This window comes from Ascaphus truei, chromosome 2 (genome assembly GCF_040206685.1).
Source record: "Ascaphus truei isolate aAscTru1 chromosome 2, aAscTru1.hap1, whole genome shotgun sequence".
In the NCBI taxonomy this organism is placed as follows: Eukaryota; Metazoa; Chordata; class Amphibia; order Anura; family Ascaphidae; genus Ascaphus; species Ascaphus truei.
In genome coordinates, this window is record NC_134484.1 from 450981643 (window position 1) to 451003300 (window position 21658).

The window sequence follows — 21658 nt, forward strand, 5'->3', positions numbered from 1 at the left end:
AAAAGACAGATCTCTGGACCCTGCGGGTCCCCGAAGCTACGAAGAGCTTAAGGTTAAGGTTCTGCACCCCGTGAAAATGGGGGAATGCTGCTTTTAAAGGGACAATTTTTCTTAATTGCGTCCTGTAATAATACATTATACCCTCTTCTCCGAGTCAGCTGAACTCGAGCAGATCAGCTACTTGCACTGCTCTGTTTGACTAATGATAGATTCATAATGACAATACATACTGTACAATGGACAAACCATTAACAACCACTGGACTCCGGTGGGCTGACAAAAGACATTAGATAGAAATGGTAAAAACCCTCCACCGCTTTTGCTTACCATTGAAACTTTTCCAGTTAATAAAAAATATTCAAAAACGCTTATAGTTACTCGCCTGTTTGTTACATTTTTAAAGGTTTCAGTCAGCTATCGTTAACCTATAGAACAGGGGGTGGCTAACTCGAGCCATCAACAGGTCAGGTTTTCAGGATATCCCTGCTTCGGCTGAGCCACTGACTGAGCCACCTGTGCTGAAGCAGGGATAGCCTGAAAACCTGACCTGCTGGTGTCTTTAGGACTGGGGTTGGCTAGAACATACCGCCATCCTAAATGTATCTTGGTGTTAGACGAGGGGCTATCCCTTTTTATGAGAACGCTGCACTGCTAATCTTATCTTGGCATTAAAATAAGTTGCATCTCGCAAAATAACAGCAAAACCTTGAAAGATTAATTTAAAAATAGTTTCCCGTGTCTGTGGCTAAGGTGTGGCCTACTAAATATATCACAGACATTTGTGCACTTGACACAAAACTCTCCTTTTTTTTTTTTGTTTCTTGAAAAGTCGGTCCCTCCTAAGACCCATACGAACTAACGGCAGCGATCTCTATTTTATAAATAATTGTGTGGGACCGGCACCTTCAAAAATAACCACACACGAGTAATTTTACATAGTTTAATATTTCTGCCCAAAATAAATATGTTGGGGATATTTTGCAATCTTTATGTATGCATATCTCTATTCATGCTCGTGTTGATAATTCGTCTATCCTCCATTCATTTGTCTTGTGTACTTTTGTTTGTAAATCAATTATAAAGCCATGAAACAGACAAACAGAAGGTGTTGGAAAAGTTAGAATATTTTTTTCCCCCACAGGGTTCAGATAAATCACATGGTTAATATTCGCGGTCACTGAATCTTTCTATGGAAACAAATGACGGTTACTTCTTGCTTATGTAACCCATATTCCCCCCCCCCCCCCCCCCAATCGTAGATAGGGTGCATATGAGGAGAATCTATATGTATTACCCGGTGTGGTGCTTTACCTGTTAGGCTCACCGGAGGCCTGAGCCTCCGCCAGTGAGAGCCTGGGGTGTATCCTCTGGAACAATACTATATGGTGCAGCGCCTCCACCTGCGATGGCTCCCAGCAGAGCGGGAGTTGTTCCTCGCAGGACACATTCAAATGAACACATACACTGGATGTAAAATAGCAACGATCTTTACTATATGCAGAATATAACATAACACATACATCAGCAATACACAACAGTATATGTATTACCGGTGTGGTGCTTTACCTGTTAGGCTCACCGGAGGCCTGAGCCTCCGCCAGTGAGAGCCTGGGGTGTATCCTCTGGAACAATACTATATGGTGCAGCGCCTCCACCTGCGATGGCTCCCAGCAGAGCGGGAGTTGTTTCTCGCAGGACACATTCAAATGAACACATACACTAGATGTAAAATAGCAACGGTCTTTACTATATGCAGAATATAACATAACACATACATCAGCAATACACAACAGTATATAGGCCACCCTCTGCCACTAGCTGGCAGCTATAACCTTCTTAGCCCCTAACTGGGCTATACCCTTACACCCACTTTCCAACCCCGTGTCCAGAGAGTCCAAGCCCACCCAAGTGTGTGAACAGGCCTGTCACATGTGAGGAGCAAGGTAAAGTTGGTGCACTTGTGGAAGGCTGTAAATACCTGCACAGGTGCTCCGGCTCCGGCTTTGCAAAGGGTCTACCGGATACACTTGATCCAGCGCTGATCTGTACCTCCACGTGGGAGGGGGTCCAGCCGGACGTCCCACCGTAAGGACAGTCCATGGATCAGCAACACAGCATACAGGAACATGCAGCAGACTCTATCACTGGGTCCCTGCACTAAAGAACTGCACAGGGTCTCTCACTCTCCCTGCACAAAGGAACTACAGCAGGCACTGTAACTCTGTCCCTGCCTATCACACAGCGGAAGGCACAGGATCCTTACCTAAGGGCCTGTCCCTATGACCACCCACCCTCACTAGTGGGGAGCCAGGGCCTCAACTCTAGCCCGGGGTACTTCTGGCCTAGGGCAGAAGCTCGCAGCTCTCTGCCCCCCTTCCTTCCCCCACTGTCTCCTCAGTCTCACTGACTTCCTCACGGCAGCACACAACAATGTATCTTTCCTCTCAGGGAAAGCTGTAAGCCCTATTGGCTCCCTGGTGTCAGGTGGCTTGTCTGCCTCTAAGCATTCTGGGGGCTGTAGTCCTTCATGGCCCTCTTTCCTATTGGGGCCGCGTGTGTGATCTGTAATGGCCACCGCTACTCTCGCTGAGCCTGCGCAACATTGTAATGGCCGTCGCATCGCCCTAACTGTGCATGCGCGACTGTGGGCCGTCCCTGCGCTACGGAGCGCCTCTGCTGCCACTTCTCCTTTACCAAAATGGCCACCGCGTCGCTACTGCGCATGTGCGAACCTCCGTGACACAACCAAGATGGCGGCGCCCTGCCTCCGATGCCGCCGGGAGCCCCCGCAGCAGCACGGGTAGGGGGGACCAGGGGGGACCCTGCCACACTAACGCTACCCCTTTAAAATGGCAATTATCCTTAAAGTAAAAATGTTCCCTTTTCACTTTTTGGAAGATGAGGAGGGATGGGTGGGTCTCTGGGTGGATGGCACTACACGTTACACAAAAATGAAGGCCCATATTAACTAAATAGGGCTAAGCTGTAGCTCGTCTTAACTCCCATGCATTTGAATTAGGCCTGGGACATAGTGCCCCAAACAGTGCGGAGGCCTTACACAGCGCGCCGTCAGGGGGCGGGCCAGTGACGTCACGGAGCTGGTTCGCCCTCATTGGGCGAACCGCTCACGTGACCGGCCCTGCGCTCCGGCGAGCGCCAAATTTCAAAACTGTGTGAGACACGCTTGCTTAAGCGAGCCCCTGCTAAAGCCGCTCTCATTGCGGCTGCAGGGGCTCAGTTTCGAGCAGCAGCACGGCTCAGCAGGACCATGCCCGAGGCCCTAGGGCGTGATAAGGCGTAGCACCTTTAAGTGAGTATGGGTCTAAGCGATATTAATAATGGGAAACGTTCTAGTAATTTAAACATGCAGTATGAACACAAGCAGTAGTGCTGACATAACATGGCTCAACATAACGATCTGTGTTACAATTAGTCATTTATTGACAAAGTGCAAATGGGACAGTATTACATAAAACTTTAATTCTGCATTTCCAAACTTCTATCACAACTCAAAGACCCCTCTCAAACCAACACCCCCCACCCCCTCCTCTCGCCCTCCCTCACCCCCTGCATGAGCCTAAATGTAGAATCTTCAGTTTCCTTCACTTCCTTTGGAAAAAGACAGTGTATGTATTACCTTGTGAGTGTTTGTTGTTTGGCTCGCTGGCTGTGTACAGTCTGTATTTGAACAGGACCTCATTGCTCTGACCTTCAGATAACCAGATTGTGGGCACCGGTCCTAGAATAATAGCGCTGTGACTTGAAGCCTGTCCGCCCAGCTTCTGCCAGTTATATGGAAACTCTCAGACTATAACAGTGTTACACGTACAGAGCAAATAACTAGCTGGCCTCAGTATTGGGCAGGCCGGACTGACCACTTTATATCACCGTGTTCTTAATATGCAGATCTGCCGAAAGCCAAGTGATCCATAGCATTCATTTTGTGGAGGCGCCTGGGGTGGTTTTTAACCCCCTTTCCATGCCCACACTGTGAGCGTTGTGCCTTGGTGTATGAAGAAGGGATTGCCATGTGACATTGTGCACCCTCCCACTGTCTCTGGACGTTCTTCCTACTTACCACTTAGATTGTAAGCTCTTCGGGACAGGGATTCCTTTTCCTAAAGTAACTTTTATGTCTGAAGCGCTTATTCCCATTATGTGTTTTATTATTATGTCACATGTATCACTGCTGTGACGCGCTATGTACATGGATGGCGCTATATAAATAAGGATATACTGTACATACATACATGTCTAGCATACACTCATCTATTGTCATAGATACAACCCATAACATTGTGGGAATGCCACAATGTGCTTCCCAAAGGCCTCCTTATGTTCAGTCACTGGAGTACACAGCAAACATGGCATATAGTCACGTGTGGTAAAAGCGTGCTATTCCCCCAAAACAGCATGTACACACATGTATCTGGTATCCGTGTTCTAGAGAGGGTTGGGATTCCTTACAATGCATCTGATTTGAGACGTGCTATTAGACAGGGTTGAGGTTCAATGCATTTGATCTTAGACACACTATTAGAGAAGGTTGGGGTTCCTCACAATGCATCTGATCTCAGACGCGCTATTAGAGAGGGTTGGGGTTCCTTACAATGCATCTGATCTCAGACGCGCTATTAGAGAGGGTTGGGGTTCCTTACAATATATCTGATCTCAGACGCGCTATTAGAGAGGGTTGGGGTTCCTTACAATGCATCTGATCTCAGACGTGCTATTTGAGAGGGTAGGGGTTCCTTACAATGCATCTGATCTCAGACGCACTATTAGAGAGGGTTGGGGTTCCTTACAATGCTTCTGATCTCAGACGCGCTATTAGAGGGGGTTGGTGTCCGCAGAATTTCACAATATAATTATAGGGATCCTTAATCAAAAACAGGTAAATAAACAACAAAAAACACTGATATATACAGATGTTAGTGTAATACAAAAATTAGCATAGCAGTGCAACAAAGGAAATGTAAATGGGTCAGGAATTAGAGTGCATGTGTAAAGGTAGGAGGTGTCCGGGCCATAGTAGGAGAGCAGGACGTCTGTATAATGGGATATGGCATCACATTGCACATGTGCACTGCAGTAGGGATACAGTGGTGAAATGTATGTATATAGCGAGATATGAACCTGTTACCCGAGGTCAGTCCTGTATTCATTGTATCGAATGTTTGCATGAGTTTATAGTCCAATGTTTCCCTTTCTCTCTGTGCTCTGACATTTCCCTTTATAATTGTTACTTTCATCTTCTGCATAGTATGATTGGGGCTGCGCAATTGTTACCCCGCAGGAGTGTCGGATTGGTGATTGTTTTTCTTCCTGCCTCGCTTGTATAAAGGTCTGTGGTTGGACCGAAACGTTGATCCTTTTGAATAACCTTTTGTATATATTCATTTGCATATTGCATTGGAGGGCAGCTGTAGCTCTTGTTTTCCTGGCTGGTGGACTTGCTCTTGTTGGGCACCCATGGCAGTCTATCTACAGCAGGAGTGGCCAGCTCCAGTCCGGAAGGCCGGGTTCTAATGATATCTGTGCTACAGCACATGTGGTTCCATCAGTGGCTCAGTCAACGACCGGTTTTCTTCCTGTTGCTGTTAGTTCTTCAGGAGGGTTTTTCGGGGTATGCTGGTGGCTCGTGTGGATTTGGGTTTCTGTCATTCTGGAGTGATAACCTTGATTTATTAAGTCCCAATCGACCTTGTCCAGTTGCTGCTCACTGTATTACCTGAGAAAATGCAGTTGTACCCCATGGTTTAGCTGTAGTAGTAGTGCATAGTACAGGCAACCAACCCTATACCACAAACCCACAGACCGACATCCATACTGTACCTATAGTATGACATTTTTTTTACCCAACTCAAACTTATTTGTTTGATTTGTATTAAAACGTGTCTATTAATGTATGGATCTTTGTCACTGTCCTAGTTCCCTTTGGTCCTGGGAGGGACCCTTAAAGTCAAGGTAGTGATAAGGAACAGGGTGGTGATTACCCAAAGAATGTCAAAGAGAAGGGTTAGGGGGGAGGGGGTTATTTAAGTACTTGGTGACAATCGCTATCTTTACAATCAGCCAGTCAGAAAAATACAAATACAGTCAGTCTCTTTCAAGGTCAAAATCCTTTTTTTGTAAACCATTCTTTATCATCTCTGGCACGTGTGGTCATTCCCAGTGGATTGTTTTCTCGGGAAAAATCTGGAGAGATCAGATGAAATAAAAACATAGATTGTAACAATCCCAATCACAGAATTGACCCCCCCCCCCCCCTGAGCCACTGGAGATGTTGGAAGTAGGCAGCAAACAAGGCATTTTATTTCTCTAGAGTGTCCATGGGTCATATGGAACTCTAGACTAAGATTTATGGCTTACAGTACTTTATAAGAAACAATCAACATAATTATGCAGTGACATTTACATACAGGAAAATAGTGGTTACTTATGAGTAGTACAGCAGTAATGCCTTTAATATAAACTCCCCAACTCTCAGGTCCAAATGATTTCCCAAAAATTCCATAATTCACTAATAGCAAGAGGAAGTCTCAACATCCATGGTAACCAGTTATCCCTCTTGTATACACTGTATATTTTATTTTTTGCTTCCATATTTCTGCCATACCTGATAAAGGACCTTGAGAGGTTTGAAAGCTTGTAACATACTTGTTGGTCCAGTAAAAGGCATCATACCCCCTACTCCCTCTCACTCCTTTGTTACTACATGGAAGGACCAACACGGCCCCCACCTGTCTGTGCTTTTAATGTATCAAGTGATTTATATACCTCCCCAAACACTTTCAAACAACATGCGGCGAGAGATACCTGTGCACCAAAACTCTACTTACCCGAGATACCTGGGAGATATGGTAATATCTGCTAATTATATCCTAATCATTTAAATATACTTTGCATACACAAATTAGCATATATTCCAGGTATCTAACAGGCGCATTGATCACTTTTTTTCCACTGCAGCCACGCCAAGTGTAAGACACAACATTTCATACACTTAAACGTACCGTCTCCGGTGCAGCCGCCGCGACCGCGTTGTTTGAGGCACCAGAGGATTAACACAAGGGGGGGAGGGGTCACACTTGGAAGCATGGACGCCCCATAGTGTGAGCGCGGCAAACACTGTCTCCGGCGCCGCAGACTTTCATTTTTTCAACCGCAACACCGGAGACCGTAAGTCTGGCTACATCTGTAAGTGCTCCTTACCTCCTATTGTGCTGTATAAACCCAAATTATACTCAACCAGGTACATGGCAGGTAAATAACTAAACTTGTGGTAATCCGCTCTCCAACAAAATAATATTGCTAGATAATTGGTGAGGATACAGCTGGTGCATAGGGATAAGGTATTGCATAAACACAAACTAGCAGATCACAAGGTCTCCCAAAGATCCCCAATGGTTGCACTCTATAACTGCTGGAATATAGGGGATTAAGTACTCCCCAACATAATGTCAAATAGGCTATAGTACATAAAGTAACTGCTCCCAACACTGTGGGAGGACAGTAACCACTAAAAACCAGAATAGGTTGAAAATAATGAAATTTTATTATACCTTAAATAACGGCGCAAACACATAAAATTCAATTAAAAAATGGGTGGTGTAGTAGCTATCACAGGGAGCAAGAGGTAATCTCTAAATAGCTATACATATGGACCCTATTGATATGTACATGGATGTTCCATATAGAAAGCTGACTAGGGAGGATGATATGTATTACCAAGTATAGATATTTCATTTAACCCTTGGGTTAGTATCCAGATATAGGGTTAATTATGATATCACTTGTAAGTAATCCTCGCTTAGCACTTGGGTGGTGTATGGTTGTATAGTTTAATATACAAATATACCTATAATGATGCCGAGAGTATCAGATCTTATATAACGTAGATACAGGTCATGAGACTCATAACAATATATCTGAACATACCCCCACAGCTGTCGCTGTGGACTAGATTTGATATAACGTATATCTCACAGACCCAAGTAAAAGGGTACATGGATAGCCAGGCGTGCAGTTACACAACAATGTATCACAAGGTGTCGCAATAGTCACAAAGTTATTAATAGTGTGAGATGATATGTTGTGTCGCCGTGGCTAGTGCCCGTCTGATCATGGTAAGGTCTCAAATACTGTACTGTATATGCGTGTTATATCAACGCTGCAGGCACCCACCACCCAGCCAGCACATCCGCTCCCTAGTAAGCTGGAACAATCTCACCCGTGACCTCCACGACGTCAACGAGATGACGTCATACCCGACGTACGTTTCGCGCTTCGGGACTGGCGCTTTCTCAAGGTGGGAGGTGACAACCAGGGTGAAGCCGTTGCGTTATATACCCAATGGTGGGCGGTACATTTAAAACGCACTTACTCACCAATTAAGGTGAAATATAGCCACAGTATTAATGTAATAGTTAATTTATTGCTATACTAAATCACGAGTGAGGTATAGAGAAAGAAAAATGCACATCTGTCCCTTATGATGTATAGAGTCATTGATCCAGATGTTTAGGAAATATAGCCATTCTTACTAGGTGACTGTAGACAAACATTGAATGCATGATGATATGGATCAAAGGGTATTAATACAAAGAGATCTGGGTATGAATGAGGGCATCAACACTTTTGCCAGTCTCTTAGGCTAATATGTGGATAGATTTAAAATCACTCATTATGTGGTCACACAGATATTGGGGTGTAGGAATGATTTAACCCAAGCTGTCCGCCCCTTAGGTCAAAACGGACATCTTGGATTAAGCTATATACCTGGATCCTCCTTAGAGAACACTAATGATGTAATATGATGTATATCTAGGTTCATAAAAATGAAGTGTAGATATAACCCTCATTCAATCGCATAGGACTTAAAGTTTTAAGTGTGTAGATCCATTTGCATTCTGTCTGTAAAAGTTTCTTGTCCCAGTCACCTTTCCTTGGGCACAAGGGTATATGTTCATATTACACTATACCACCATACACCACCCACGTGCTAAACGAGGATCACTTACAAGTGATATCATAATTAACCCTATATCTGGATACTAACCCAAGGGTTAAATTAAATATCTATACTTGGTAATACATATCATCCTCCCTAGTCAGCTTTCTATATGGAACATCCAAGTACCTATCAATAGGGTCCATATGTATAGCTATTTAAAGATTACCTCTTGCTCCCTGTGATAGCTTCTACACCACCCATTTTTTAATTGAATTTTATGTGTTTGCGCCGTTATTTAAGGTATAATAACATTTCATTATTTTCAACCTATTCCGGTTTTTAGTGGTTACTGTCCTCCCACAGTGTTGGGAGTAGTTACTTTATGTACTTATATAGCCTATTTGACATTATGTTGGGGAGTACTTAACCCCCTATATTCCAGCAGTTATAGAGTGCAACCATTGGGGATCTTTGGGAGACCTTGTGATCTGCTACATGGCAGGTAAAACCAGCGCAAATATTTATATGCGTCGATGCGGATTACAAATATTTCTGGTGGCACCGATTTTAAGGCTGCGTCCGACTTCCGACTTCACACGCCAGTCCCGTCGTTTCTGACTTAAATTTTTTGTTTGCACAGAATTGAAGCAGAGGGTCTCTGGAGCTGAACCTCGTTAAATTCTGCTCCGTGGACCCTCTGCTTCCTAAGGTACTTGCCTCTAAACGGGGTGCAGGTATCTAGGCAAAGTTTCATGCTTCTGCGTCACGTGGGTCAATAGGAAGGCGCGCCGATGACGTCACGGCTTCCTATTGGCCCGCAGGGCGCGGGAGCTTTCAAACTCCGCCATTACATGAACCCTGATAACCGAGCAGATACCAGCACCCTCTATGGGAGGTAAGGATCTCCGGAAGCAGGGTGCCCCCCAGAGCTGAAATTAATAGGGTTCAGCTCCGGACACCCCGGCTTTAATCCTAAACATTTTTAACAATTCGGCAAAAATGTTGCGCGGTTGGATTGCCGCTTTAAAATACTTATGAGAAGGACTAATCATTAAAAAGTACAGAAAGCTAGAAAAAAGATGTAAAATAAGATAAAATAACCTGCATCCCAGTGGAAAGGGTTTCAAAAGTGCCAAGTTTCACTAGTTGTGGGTTTTTATTACACACAGATTTCAAGCGTCGAAAAGAAAACGTTTAATAACATTTGACGGTCGGTTAGACTATAACATGTCTGAGTCTGCCTCTCTAGACACAATAATGCTTTTAAGTGAATTATGGCATTTGTTGGAAATTATTTGGACCTGAGAGTTGGGGAATCTGAGTCATTAAAACAAGTGCTGGATATAGGAAAGGTTAATGCCAGGATCACATGTTTCCACGGCACCAACCTCTGTACTGTACTTGCCTTAGTGTTAAGAAATCATTGAAGAACAAGGTAGCATCTATACTTTGGTTATTTGCGAGTGGGTTTATTTGGGGGGCGGGTGGAGGGGTCAGTGGGGGAGAGAAAGAGAAAATAACTTTAATTTTATTTGTTTTACCATTTTCTGCTTGTGGCTACATTATGAAACGTTATTAATTCAGTTTCTCACAGGTAGATTGTCAGCGAGGATTGTTTTATGCCGGTAAAAAACACCAAAAAAATTACGCAAACGTTGAGACACCCATTCCCTTAATTTTATTATTTCGTATTATTATTTTTATGCAGCACTGACAATTTACATAGTGCTGTACATAGCATTTGAGAGGCCCATTAAGTTCCTCTCGTACTTAAATCTGATTGTTTGATGGCTGAGACACCGACTCAAGATCACATTGAGAGCGAACTCTAGGATTTAAATAGGGTCATTGTTCATCTAAATCAGTGTCTTTACTAATGAGGGATAACAGTCCTTTGCCCAGGGCCATGTACTTACCCCACTTATTCACGCTCTTCCGCAAGATGTGGGGCTCTGGCCGATACATAAGAGACACATTAATTTCAATCTGATAAGGGCATTTCCGTTTCCGCGCGGGTTCGCATCGCGCCACATTCATTGTTGCATGACGCAACCGTGCGATAAATTGGTGCCGGCTCTGCAATGCCTGCCGATTAAACGCAGCTTGAAGACTGGAGTTGAGCACCCTGCCCCAGGGAGTATTCACACATTCAGTAACGCCTCCACTTTCTCACGACGTTTCCTAGCTATGACCCATAAGAACCAGGAATGCATTGCCACGATGCATGTCATGATAACAGGACCCCAGAGTACTCCTGCGCAGAACTCGCACAGTTTTAGTGGAGATGCAGTTCTTATTCCCGCAACTCATCGCATCCAAAAATCCGTCCAATACAGCGTGCGTTAAAAAAAAATTGACTCGGCGCGTTCCTATTTGTTTCAATGGAACTGCGTTAAATGTTGTTTCAGATATGGCGTTGGGAGCAGCGCCTGCCACACATGTAGTTGTGTAATCTCCACACCTGCAACTGTTACAATAATATTAACAGGAGAGTCTCCCGTCCATAGCTGGATTCCTAGGCCCGCTGCACCCTTTATTACTTCCTGTTTTGTGCAATGACCTTTCATTATTGATCATATAACAACTATTAAAATAATAATAATAATCTCTCCAGCACACGGTCACGTCATACTCGATGAGCAGCACTGCATCACCAAGCACGCTTCACTGGAAATGTCATCAAATCATCATGGTTTATTTTTTTTTTGTGCTTTCTTCTTTTTTTTGTCTCCTAAGGCTGCGTCCCCCGTCCTCCGTCCCCCGTGCCGCGGACCGCGCTCTTGCTTGAGAGCGGTGACGTCACCAACTCTGCAAACATGAGCGTTCGGGTGTCCGGCAACTTTTTCTGTCAGCGTGAGCGGGCGGAGGGCGTGGCCAAAACACTGACTGGCGCTGATTGGCTGAGGAGGTCATGTGACCCCCTCGGCATGCCTCAAAGTCAATTTAATTTGTCTCGGCAAGCACCCAGCAACTGTGAACGTGGCCGCACAAATAAAAATTGATTGTGCTGACGAGCGCCAAGCGCAGTCAGCGGCAGCGTGGACGCAGCCTAATGTTTGTAGGCCAGAAAGCTGAGAGGTAGATTGGCGAATAAATGGATAACACCATGTGCTTTCTCTGGAAAGATTTTTGTAGGCCTAGAAAGCAATGGTATTAAAAGGGTAACACCGTTTCTAACACAATGCCTTTCGATCACATACATTCAAAGGGGCAATTCAACGTAGCTGACCAAGAAAAGAACATTTTGGTAAAGAATGTAACAATCGAATGGGCTTCCTTAAACAAATGTAACCATGCTTAGAACCAAAATTAAGCCCAAATCTGTTTTCTTAGGGGTCTCTGAAAGGGACAGGGGAATTTGTGTCCCTCGTCCCTTCCCTGTCCTTATCAGTAAGGGAGGAGAGAGCGTGGGGCGTTACCTGTAGAACGCACAGTGACGTCAGATCACGGATAGCAGCCAATCAAACCCCTCCCACGTCTCCGCTCGCCATGTCTACAAACTGCAGCAAATTGAAAACGTTATTTTAAAAAAACTTATACGTGTCAGATTTTAGTTTTTAAAAAGGCATCATTCGCCCAGATTGAATCTTTGAAACATCTTTGCCATTAGTACACTTGGGTCTAGGGTTGCTAAGTGGCTTCTCCAAAAATACTGGACACAATGGTAAAAGATGTGACCCGCCCCCCCATACATATAAAAATACACCCCCCGTACATATAAAAATACACCCCCCGATACATATGAAAATACACCCCCGTACATATAAAAATACATCCCCCGTACATATAAAAATACACCCCCGATACATATAAAAATACACCCCCCTATACATATACAAATACATCCCCCATTCATATAAAAATACACCCCCCGTACATATAAAAATACATCCCCGGTACATATACAAATACACCCCCCGTACATATAAAAATACACCCCCCGTACATATAAAAATACACCCCCGTACATATACAAATACACCCCCCGTACATATAAAAATACACCCCCCGTACATATACAAATACACCCCCCGTACATATACAAATACACCCCCCGTACATATACAAATACACCCCCCGTACATATACAAATACACCCCCCGTACATATAAAAATACACCCCCCGTACATATAAAAATACACCCCCCGTACATATAAAAATACACCCCCGTACATATACAAATACACCCCCCGTACATATACAAATACACCCCCTGTACATATAAAAATACACACCCCGTACATATAAAAATACACACCCCGTACATATAAAAATACACACCCCGTACATATAAAAATACACACCCCGTACATATAAAAATACACACCCCGTACATATAAAAATACACCCCCCGTACATATAAAAATACACCCCCGTACATATAAAAACACACCCCGGTACATATAAAAATACACACCCCGTACATATAAAAATACACCCCCCGTACATATAAAAATACACATCCCGTACATATAAAAATACACACCCCGTACATATAAAAATACACCCCCCGTACATTTAAAAATACACACCCCATACATATAAAAATACACACCCGTACATATAAAAATACACACCCCATACATATAAAAATACACATCCCGTACATATAAAAATACACCACATACATATAACAATACCCCCCCATACATATAAAAATAAACTCCCCGTACATATAAAAATACCCCCAATACATATAAAAATACACCCCCCTTATATATAAAAATACCCCCCCAATACATATAAAAATACATGTATCAGACAAGGATCTCCCCCATCTACGGGCCTCCATCACTCTGCCCCACACTGAGCTTGTGATGCTGGCGTGTGCCTGGCCTCCCTCTCATGCCAGAACGCACCGGAAGCTGAGCCCAGCTTACATCCGGCGTGCGCCAACATCAGTGAGGCCTGGCACGCACCAGCATCAGACGCTCGGCGTGGGACAGAGTGAGGAAGCTGGGGGAGAACCGGGCCCAGCGGCAATTGCTTTGTCCAGCCGCCGGACCCCCACGCAGCCACCGGGCCGCTTGTCCCGGCTCTGCCGCCGCAGGTTCAGAGAGATAATACCAAACACACACATGTCCGGTATTGCCTCTCATTTTTTACCAGACCCAGGGGCAAAATATCGGTCTGTTCGGTTCAAAGCCGGACACCTGGCTACCCTACTTGGGTCATAGGAAGGACTGCCCCTGTAAGAGTCACATTATTAGAAAGATTTAGCTAAGCTGACCTCAGATTTGTAAGATGTGTCTGACACCGTCCGTAGCAGAAGTTGGACCGGCGCTGCTCTGGCGCCTGCTTTGATTGCTCTCCCCGTACGGTAACAAAGACCAGAAGGAAAGATTCAAACGGGTCAAAATATGAAGGTTCCAAAAAGTACATTGAGAAACTCCGAAATATTTGTTCTTTCAGCATGACCAAATCTAATAAACTTGTTCAAACAAGGGATTTATGTTCAACATGGATTGTAAATTTAAGCCAAATCAGAATTTTACGCACATACAATGGGGGAAAAAAAGATGTACCCAGAGTTATACATCTTATAATTATGTGTCCGGTAACTTCTCCTATAACCACTCCCTCCAGTACCAAGCTGATGCATGCTGGGCAAAATAACCTTGATCTATGGATACTCGGTGAAGCACTTTAAACCTCTTGGCTGCCTAACAGTTAAATGTCTTTATCAAGTGTCCGTTTCACTCCAAAACATGTCCTTATTTCCCTTTATACATAGACCCCAAAGTTGTACCTGCTCATGCTGTAACTTTTTGCACCCACAGGATCATCGAGTTTCGGAGGCCAATTAAATTCAAGGACGTGCTGCAGAAAGTTATGGATGCCTTTGGACAAATGATGGAGTTGCACTATGCAAACAATGAGGTAACGTGTGTATTGGGTCACTGGGGAAACCCATGGTGTCCCCTGTCCCTACGTCATAGACAGTAGATTATGAGCAGTGTATCGTTGTAGGGAGGAGTATGGAAATGGTGTGTGGTTCCAGTTCAGGATAACCGTTTATACTGCAAATTGCCATATGTGCTGCCTGGATGCCCAGATATATCACCTCTTGTATCGCCAATTATACAGATGAAGATGTAAAATGAGGGCTGCCTTTCTAATTAGTTCTCTCCTGTGAAATATAATCACTGAGATGTATCAGTCAGGACTATTCCTCTTTACCCCGGCATCACTAATGGCCCCGTACGGTCTTGCTGTGTCTTCTGCTTGATGATGATGAGATGTGTATAGCAGAGGCGAGCTGAGTTATAGGTTTCAATTATACTTCCATGACATGTTAATGAAGGTCAGATGAGGCCCACTCCTATGTCACGCACTACCATAACTCCTCACCATTAACCATTTCATTGCATCGTAAAATAGACCCCATCCCTTTGTGACTCGAACACAGTTTCTGTCAATGATTTTCTCTTGTGTGACCCGTGGGATGGAGGTCAGTTCTCTGCCTTATATATAGTGCGCCAACATTCTTCACTCTACTACATACAATGGAGTATGAAAAATATCTTTTAGCCCATTTTTGTGTGCAATGGAGTGAAAGCCAAATTGGCAAACACCCCTCCCCCCCCAGAAGCATCATCTAGAGCAGGGGGGCGCAAAGTGGGGGGTGCGAGATTTGGGGGGGGGGGGAGAGCGCAGCGGTTAGAGGTCTCGCGCTCTTCCCCAAGGCATTTAAAATTAAATGACGGGGAACCGCGCGAGGCCTCTGCAACTCACCGTGGTTCACCCATAGCAACGCGGCATCAAAGGATGCTGCGGGGTCATGTGATGTCACATGTGATGTCACATGACCCCACGGCATCACTTGATGCCGGCTCTAAGGTAAGGGGATCGCAAGCCCCGGGGGAGAGCAGGCAGGGGGGTGCAGCACCAGAAGTTTGCACACCCCGGGTCTAGAGGAGCTCCATACATCAAGTGCTGATACACGTTAACGCACCAATTCCTGAGTTAACGCCCCTTCAAGTCAACATCACCAGGAGCCGTAAGCGCTGCTGCATCTGTACATTTTCTTGTTGAAATACCTCGTGCACCTTTTGTTCTCACTCCCAGTTAGATTGTACCGCCTTCCGTTGACCTTTATGTTCATTTCATATCCCCTCCTTTTTCTTTTTTTCACGTGTTTTCTGCTAAATGACTGTATTTCCTTTAAAACGCCGAAATAAAGCTATTCAGAATATGGAAAATATCCGGTTTAAACGAACATGTAAATGAGGTTAGTAATGGCCGTGAGAAAAACAACAAGTGTTGAGTTTAGTGCCCAACATTTTTATACTGTAAGCCCCCAGGAGCAGGGCTCTCATTACCGCTCTGTGAGTGTTTGCGCATGCGTGTCCTAATTTGTATGGTTTCCTGTTTACGTAATGATCTGATCTCTGTAGCCCCCCGTTGTACCGCGCTGCGGAATATGTTGGCACTTTACAAATAAACAACAACAAAAATAATAATAATAAAATAAAGAGCTAATTGCACTCAGTGGGGATTAAGCACTAAAGTGCAATAGTGACGATCAGGCACTTCTGCACGGAAACCTCATTGGCTTGAATGGAAGTTTCCGTGCGTAGGGTCTGATTACGCAGAAGGGATTTTTGGTTGATACTTTCTTGAAATTTTCTGAATTTAAGTCTCAACACCCAGAGTGCCCTCTGCTGGCCTGATGGAGAATCCCATGGAGTCTTAAAGGCACCTCAGCTTAATGATCATTTCTTGCACAGCACTGACACAGTGTATGCAGGCACCAAGAGTCCCTTCCACCAAAGAGCTTACAACCTTATTGTTGGTGCCTGAGTCACATGGAGATAAAGTGCGTTGCCCAAGGTCACAAGGAGCTGGTGCTGGAACCGGGTCCACCCACTTCAAAACCAAATGTTCTCTCCACTTTGTACCCGTTCAGGCCCAGACTGGGATTTACTAGACAGGACTGACATGTACTGACCGAGTCTTTGTACCGTTAAGTAAATCTCGGCAGTAGGATTTACTAACACATAATGACCACTTAGTCATACAGTCTGCCAGCCCCCCCGAAATCACACACGTGAGACTTGCGCACATGCTACAATCTTCTACTCTTTCCATGTGCGATACAGTATGTGTATATTATGAGATATGTAGCACCTGTTCCCCCACCCTGTGTGGGATCATGTGGCTACCGTGTGTTCTGGTGCGGTGCGTACCTGTGATGTGGTAAACAGGTGGCCTTGAGATACCCCACGGTGGTATGGGGAGAGACATCAGGAAAAGTTCTCAGTACTGGTCTTCAATGCTGCAGCGCCTCCAGCCAGTGAGGATCCTGGCGCAGCCAGGCTGGTCCACACTGGCACTCATATAATGTTCAAGAAAAGCTGCTAAAGTATAATCCAACTTGCCTTTATTCATAGCATATGCAATTCCATAGAAAGCACACTCCCTGAGCCAGCACTTACAAGGCTTTAGGCCCTGTAGGCTTCGTTCCAGCTCCTTTACCCCTGATGGTATTAGGGTAAGACAGGGGGGCGCAAACTTTTTTCCTGCGCCCCCCGGCTGGCGGTTCCCCTCTCTCCGCTCCTCCCCTCAGCCCAGCTTGCGTCGGCTCCGGCGTCATGACGTCACGTTGCCATAGCAACGTGCGTATGATGCCACGTTGCCATGGCGACGCGTGTAATAAACCGCCGGAGCCAAGGTAAGTAAGATTTAAGTGACTTTGGGAAGCGCGTGGGGCGTCTGTAAACCCCGCGCCCCCCTGCAGTTAGTCACGCACCCCCCAGTTTACGCATCGCTGGGGTAAGACATGCTCCCACTCCACAGGGGGGGGGAGAGCCCTTACTTCTGGGAGTGTGTCAGATATGAGGCCCCAGGGAGTGGCTTGTAACCCTGACCCATAACAGTGCAGGTCTGATACTGACAGGCATCACATTTTGTGCATGTGACCCAGCCAGTATCCTCCCAAGGATGACACTCTCGGGTTGTCGCTCGCCCCCTTCCCCCCCTCCCCCCCCGGATATAGTAAGGCCGCGGTCCCAGTGGGCACTGTACCTATCGCGCCCAGCGGGGGGCAGCTTGGGCACAGCACTTGTCCGCGATCTGCAATCAGGGACAAGACTGCAGAGTTTGCGACGGGGGGGGGGGGCATGGCTGGGGTTTTCCAGGATAGTGGCCATGACCTCACGTGACTGGTTCGCCCGCATTGGCTGAACCGCCGGCGGGGGCGTGGCCACCCCTCCGTCGCAACTTCTAAATTCAATTTCATCGTCTTTGGGAAAAATTGTAGTAGAATGCAGCTGCACATCCCGCGTTAAGGTACTTATTGGGCCCAGCGCCATTGACGGTCGGTGTTTGTATACACCGCGCACGCCGAGGTGTGTGCTGTAGAAGGCACTGGGGCTGCGGCCTAACACTGCATCCAGGCTGCAATAACAAGCTAGGCCTTATGAAAGAGCTTATCCCTCACAGAGCCTGTACCTAACAGGACTTATATTGTTGGGGCCCAAAAGAAAGATTGTAGCCGGAGGACTAGGCTACAGATATAGCCATAAACGTGTGAATTGAGTACAGCGGCTCCTGTTTTTTCTTGGTATTTCCATCTTTGGAGGAAGGTTTTACCCCTAGCCCCTTATCCTTACTGCTACTTTAGTGCCCAGATACAATCTGGTTCTCATCATAACATACAAATAAAAAGGACAAACATCTCAGCCACTTCCTGGGGCTGTCACATCTCACAAACAGACTTCCTTTGGCACAAAAACTGCATGCAACAGTCTGTGATTTTATTTCAATTCTTATTCGAATACGTCTCTCTCGTCCATGTCCCACTTGGCCAGCATTGGAAGCTTTTGTGAACATTTTGCCCGTTCCAATAATCTATTTTTGGTTCTCTTACCAGACAAAGCTTTGGCTAGGTGAAAGTATATAATAATACTCAGAGCTGCTTTTTTTGCAGGATAAGCCATTTCAGCGGAGGGAGAATCCCCAAAGGGTAGTGTACCTTTTTTGACTGTGTAGTTTGGTTTACGATCAATGCCATTGGTTGCAGAAGTGAGATACAGTGCGCTGCTTTGTAAAATGTAGTTGTGAGAATAATTGCATCTTTAATAACCAGCGACTTGGTACCGAGACGAGCATGACAATTCCCGCACTGGGCTGCTGTTCTCTCCTGTAATGATCTCCCTGCATATCTTTCTTTCAATCTTTTCCAGCTCCTCATCCCGCTGAAGTACCAGGATGACTTGGACAAAGCCCTGGAACACATGGACACGAGCCCCTCTTTGAAGAGCTTAAAAATAGTTGTGAAAGCGCCAAAGAAAAGTATGGTGAGTGGAGTTTCTGTTCTCCCTCCGGATGCCAAGATCGGGAGAGGGCTGTGGTGGACTAGCAAAGGCGTTCTGGTCTGTGTGTAGTGATGTGTTGGCGTAGATAAAATTGTCACTCCTCGACGAAGCCAGAAATGGAAAATTCTTGAGCAACTATGTGTAAAGCAATTGACATAAAGAAACCGTGCTTTAAATGAGATACACATGTATAGCTATTATTTTGCTGCCCTTCTCATGTACCTGGTACACTAGGTATGTCATGCACTTAATGTTTGTTCTCTGAGGGGAGATCGGAGCGGTTGTCGGAACAATGTAGCCTCCTTCACTTCCATTCATATCGCTTGGTGGGATTTCCCATCCATGTATTGCTACCAGAGTGATCACGTGGTTGCGATCCTGGAAGTCCGATGGCACGCTAATGCTGCTGGTCTCCCAGCAGAATTAATGTTAAAATGCTTTACACAGTCGTTTAAATATATTTCTATTTGTATATACTTTGCGTAGATTGTTGTATTGAAACCAACTGCTTCCCATTTCACACGTTTCTCCCTTACTACCTATTAAACGTCCTGCAGCTCGAAGTTTCACACTCGGCCTCTGTTTCTCGCTTCCTTCCCTTTCCTTGGTTCCCCATTAAATTCAACTTAAACTACGGAGTCCTTCATACAAGACGGATCCCCCTGATGAAGCGCTGTGGACAGCGTGAAACGCGTTAGGCTATGTCTAGTGTGGGAGCCATGTACACTATTTTAACACATTTGCTAATAAAGTGTAAAGATTTTTTTCATAAAGATTTCTAAAAAGAGGATGACGTCTTCCCCTGTCCCGCCTACTGTCGGTTCATTCAGTCTGCTCGGGATGTTCACACATCGCCCAGCAGACAGAGGCGCGGACGCGCGCACGCAACGTCGGGTAGTAGGCAGAGTGCGCTCAGCCTTAGAAACCAAGTCCCTGACTTTAGAGGTAGTTAGGTTCCTGTTTTTAATCGACCCCTTTTTTTTTGTGACCAACAGTATCTCCAGCCAGTTTGTCCCAAGCAGCATGACATGAGGATATCCAAGTCCATGGGAGATATTTTGGGCTCCCTGTACAAAGACACAGAAAAGATACGGAAGTTTTCAACAGGCAAGTACATCTATGTGGTATGTGTCTGAATATACAGTGCATGAAGCATGAGCAACGGTGAGCTACAATATTCTACCAACACGTTATCAGCTGCGGCTCCACACAGACCTCAGATCAGTTACTAGTGGTTTAGGATAAAATGACATTTGCATTGTGGTAAAGTATACAAAAATAACTAACGGTGTAGGATGATGAATTGACCACGGGAAGGAACATAATGTTTAAAAGTTCTTTACCTCAATAAAACACTTCCAATCATAAGGGTACTGTATATAGTGCATCAGTACACGCCAAACGATGCTCAGAGGAGGATTCAAATAACTACAGTATATTGTGTATGTAAACACATGGGCCATTCTTTTGGTCCCTATACAGGATTATCCTCAGGGCAGTCCCATAAGGGGACAGAATTGTTGGTCCATATTTTCATGCACAATATAGTTATTTGAATTGGCCTCTAGTGCGCCTTTGCCTTATTTTAGTTTAAAAATAACTACATCAAGAAAATAAGAGAGGAGTACCAAAAAGTTGGAAATTGCCAGAAGTAGGCGACCAAACAGGAAGTGCGTGTAATGCAAACCGATAATAACATAAAGTACAGTGACTGCAAAAGTGGAAATTAAGACAAATTGAGCATTACAGACACTTTTCCCCCCCTAAATCAGTTGTGTAGTATTAGATCAGGGGTGCGCAAACTGGAGGGGTGGGCGCAAGATTTTTTTAGGGGGGGGGGCGGCGGTTGCAGAGGCCCCGCACTGTACCCCGTGGCATTTAAATTAAATGCCGGGCGCGAGGCCCCTGTAACTTCCCTTACCGTGACTCAGTCTGCTTGGGCGACGCGGCATGACGTGACGTCACCTGACCCCGCCCCTTCATTTGATGCTTCAGACTAGGTAAGGGGTGCGCGAGCAATGGGGGAGAGCAGGCGGGGGGGTGCAGGGCAAAAAGTTTACGCACCCCTGTATTAGATAATACTCCATTTGTTTTAGTTTTCCAACTCAATGCCATTTTGAATGAGTTGTAATGCACTGAGCATCCTTTGGTCGCTGTAGCAGATTGACGCACCTCTTTGTAATACCTGCCCTCTCCCCAGCAGTGCAAGAGCTTTGGCAACAAATGATCACAACCAGATAGCTTGTCGTGTTCCCAGTAGGAGGCTGTGGCCGTGCTGAAACCTGGAACAATAAACAACTTGTTACCATTATATTAAAACCAATCATTAAAAAAAAAAATTGCTGCCAGGAATTAATCTTTAAATCCAGGGTTTAAACAAAG

General features: G+C 45.2%; 1 protein-coding gene across 4 annotated transcripts in view; it reads left to right on the plus strand.

The window, feature by feature from the left end:
- Positions 1-21658, plus strand: part of LOC142487890 (mitogen-activated protein kinase kinase kinase 2-like) — a 155084-nt gene that overhangs the window by 111142 nt on the left and 22284 nt on the right. For all 4 annotated transcript variants that reach the window (XM_075587932.1, XM_075587935.1, XM_075587933.1 and 1 more), the window contains 3 exons: positions 14738-14837; positions 19145-19258; positions 20272-20383. In XM_075587932.1, the coding sequence (XP_075444047.1) occupies positions 14738-14837; positions 19145-19258; positions 20272-20383 (326 nt within the window). The remainder of the gene's footprint in view (positions 1-14737; positions 14838-19144; positions 19259-20271; positions 20384-21658) is intronic.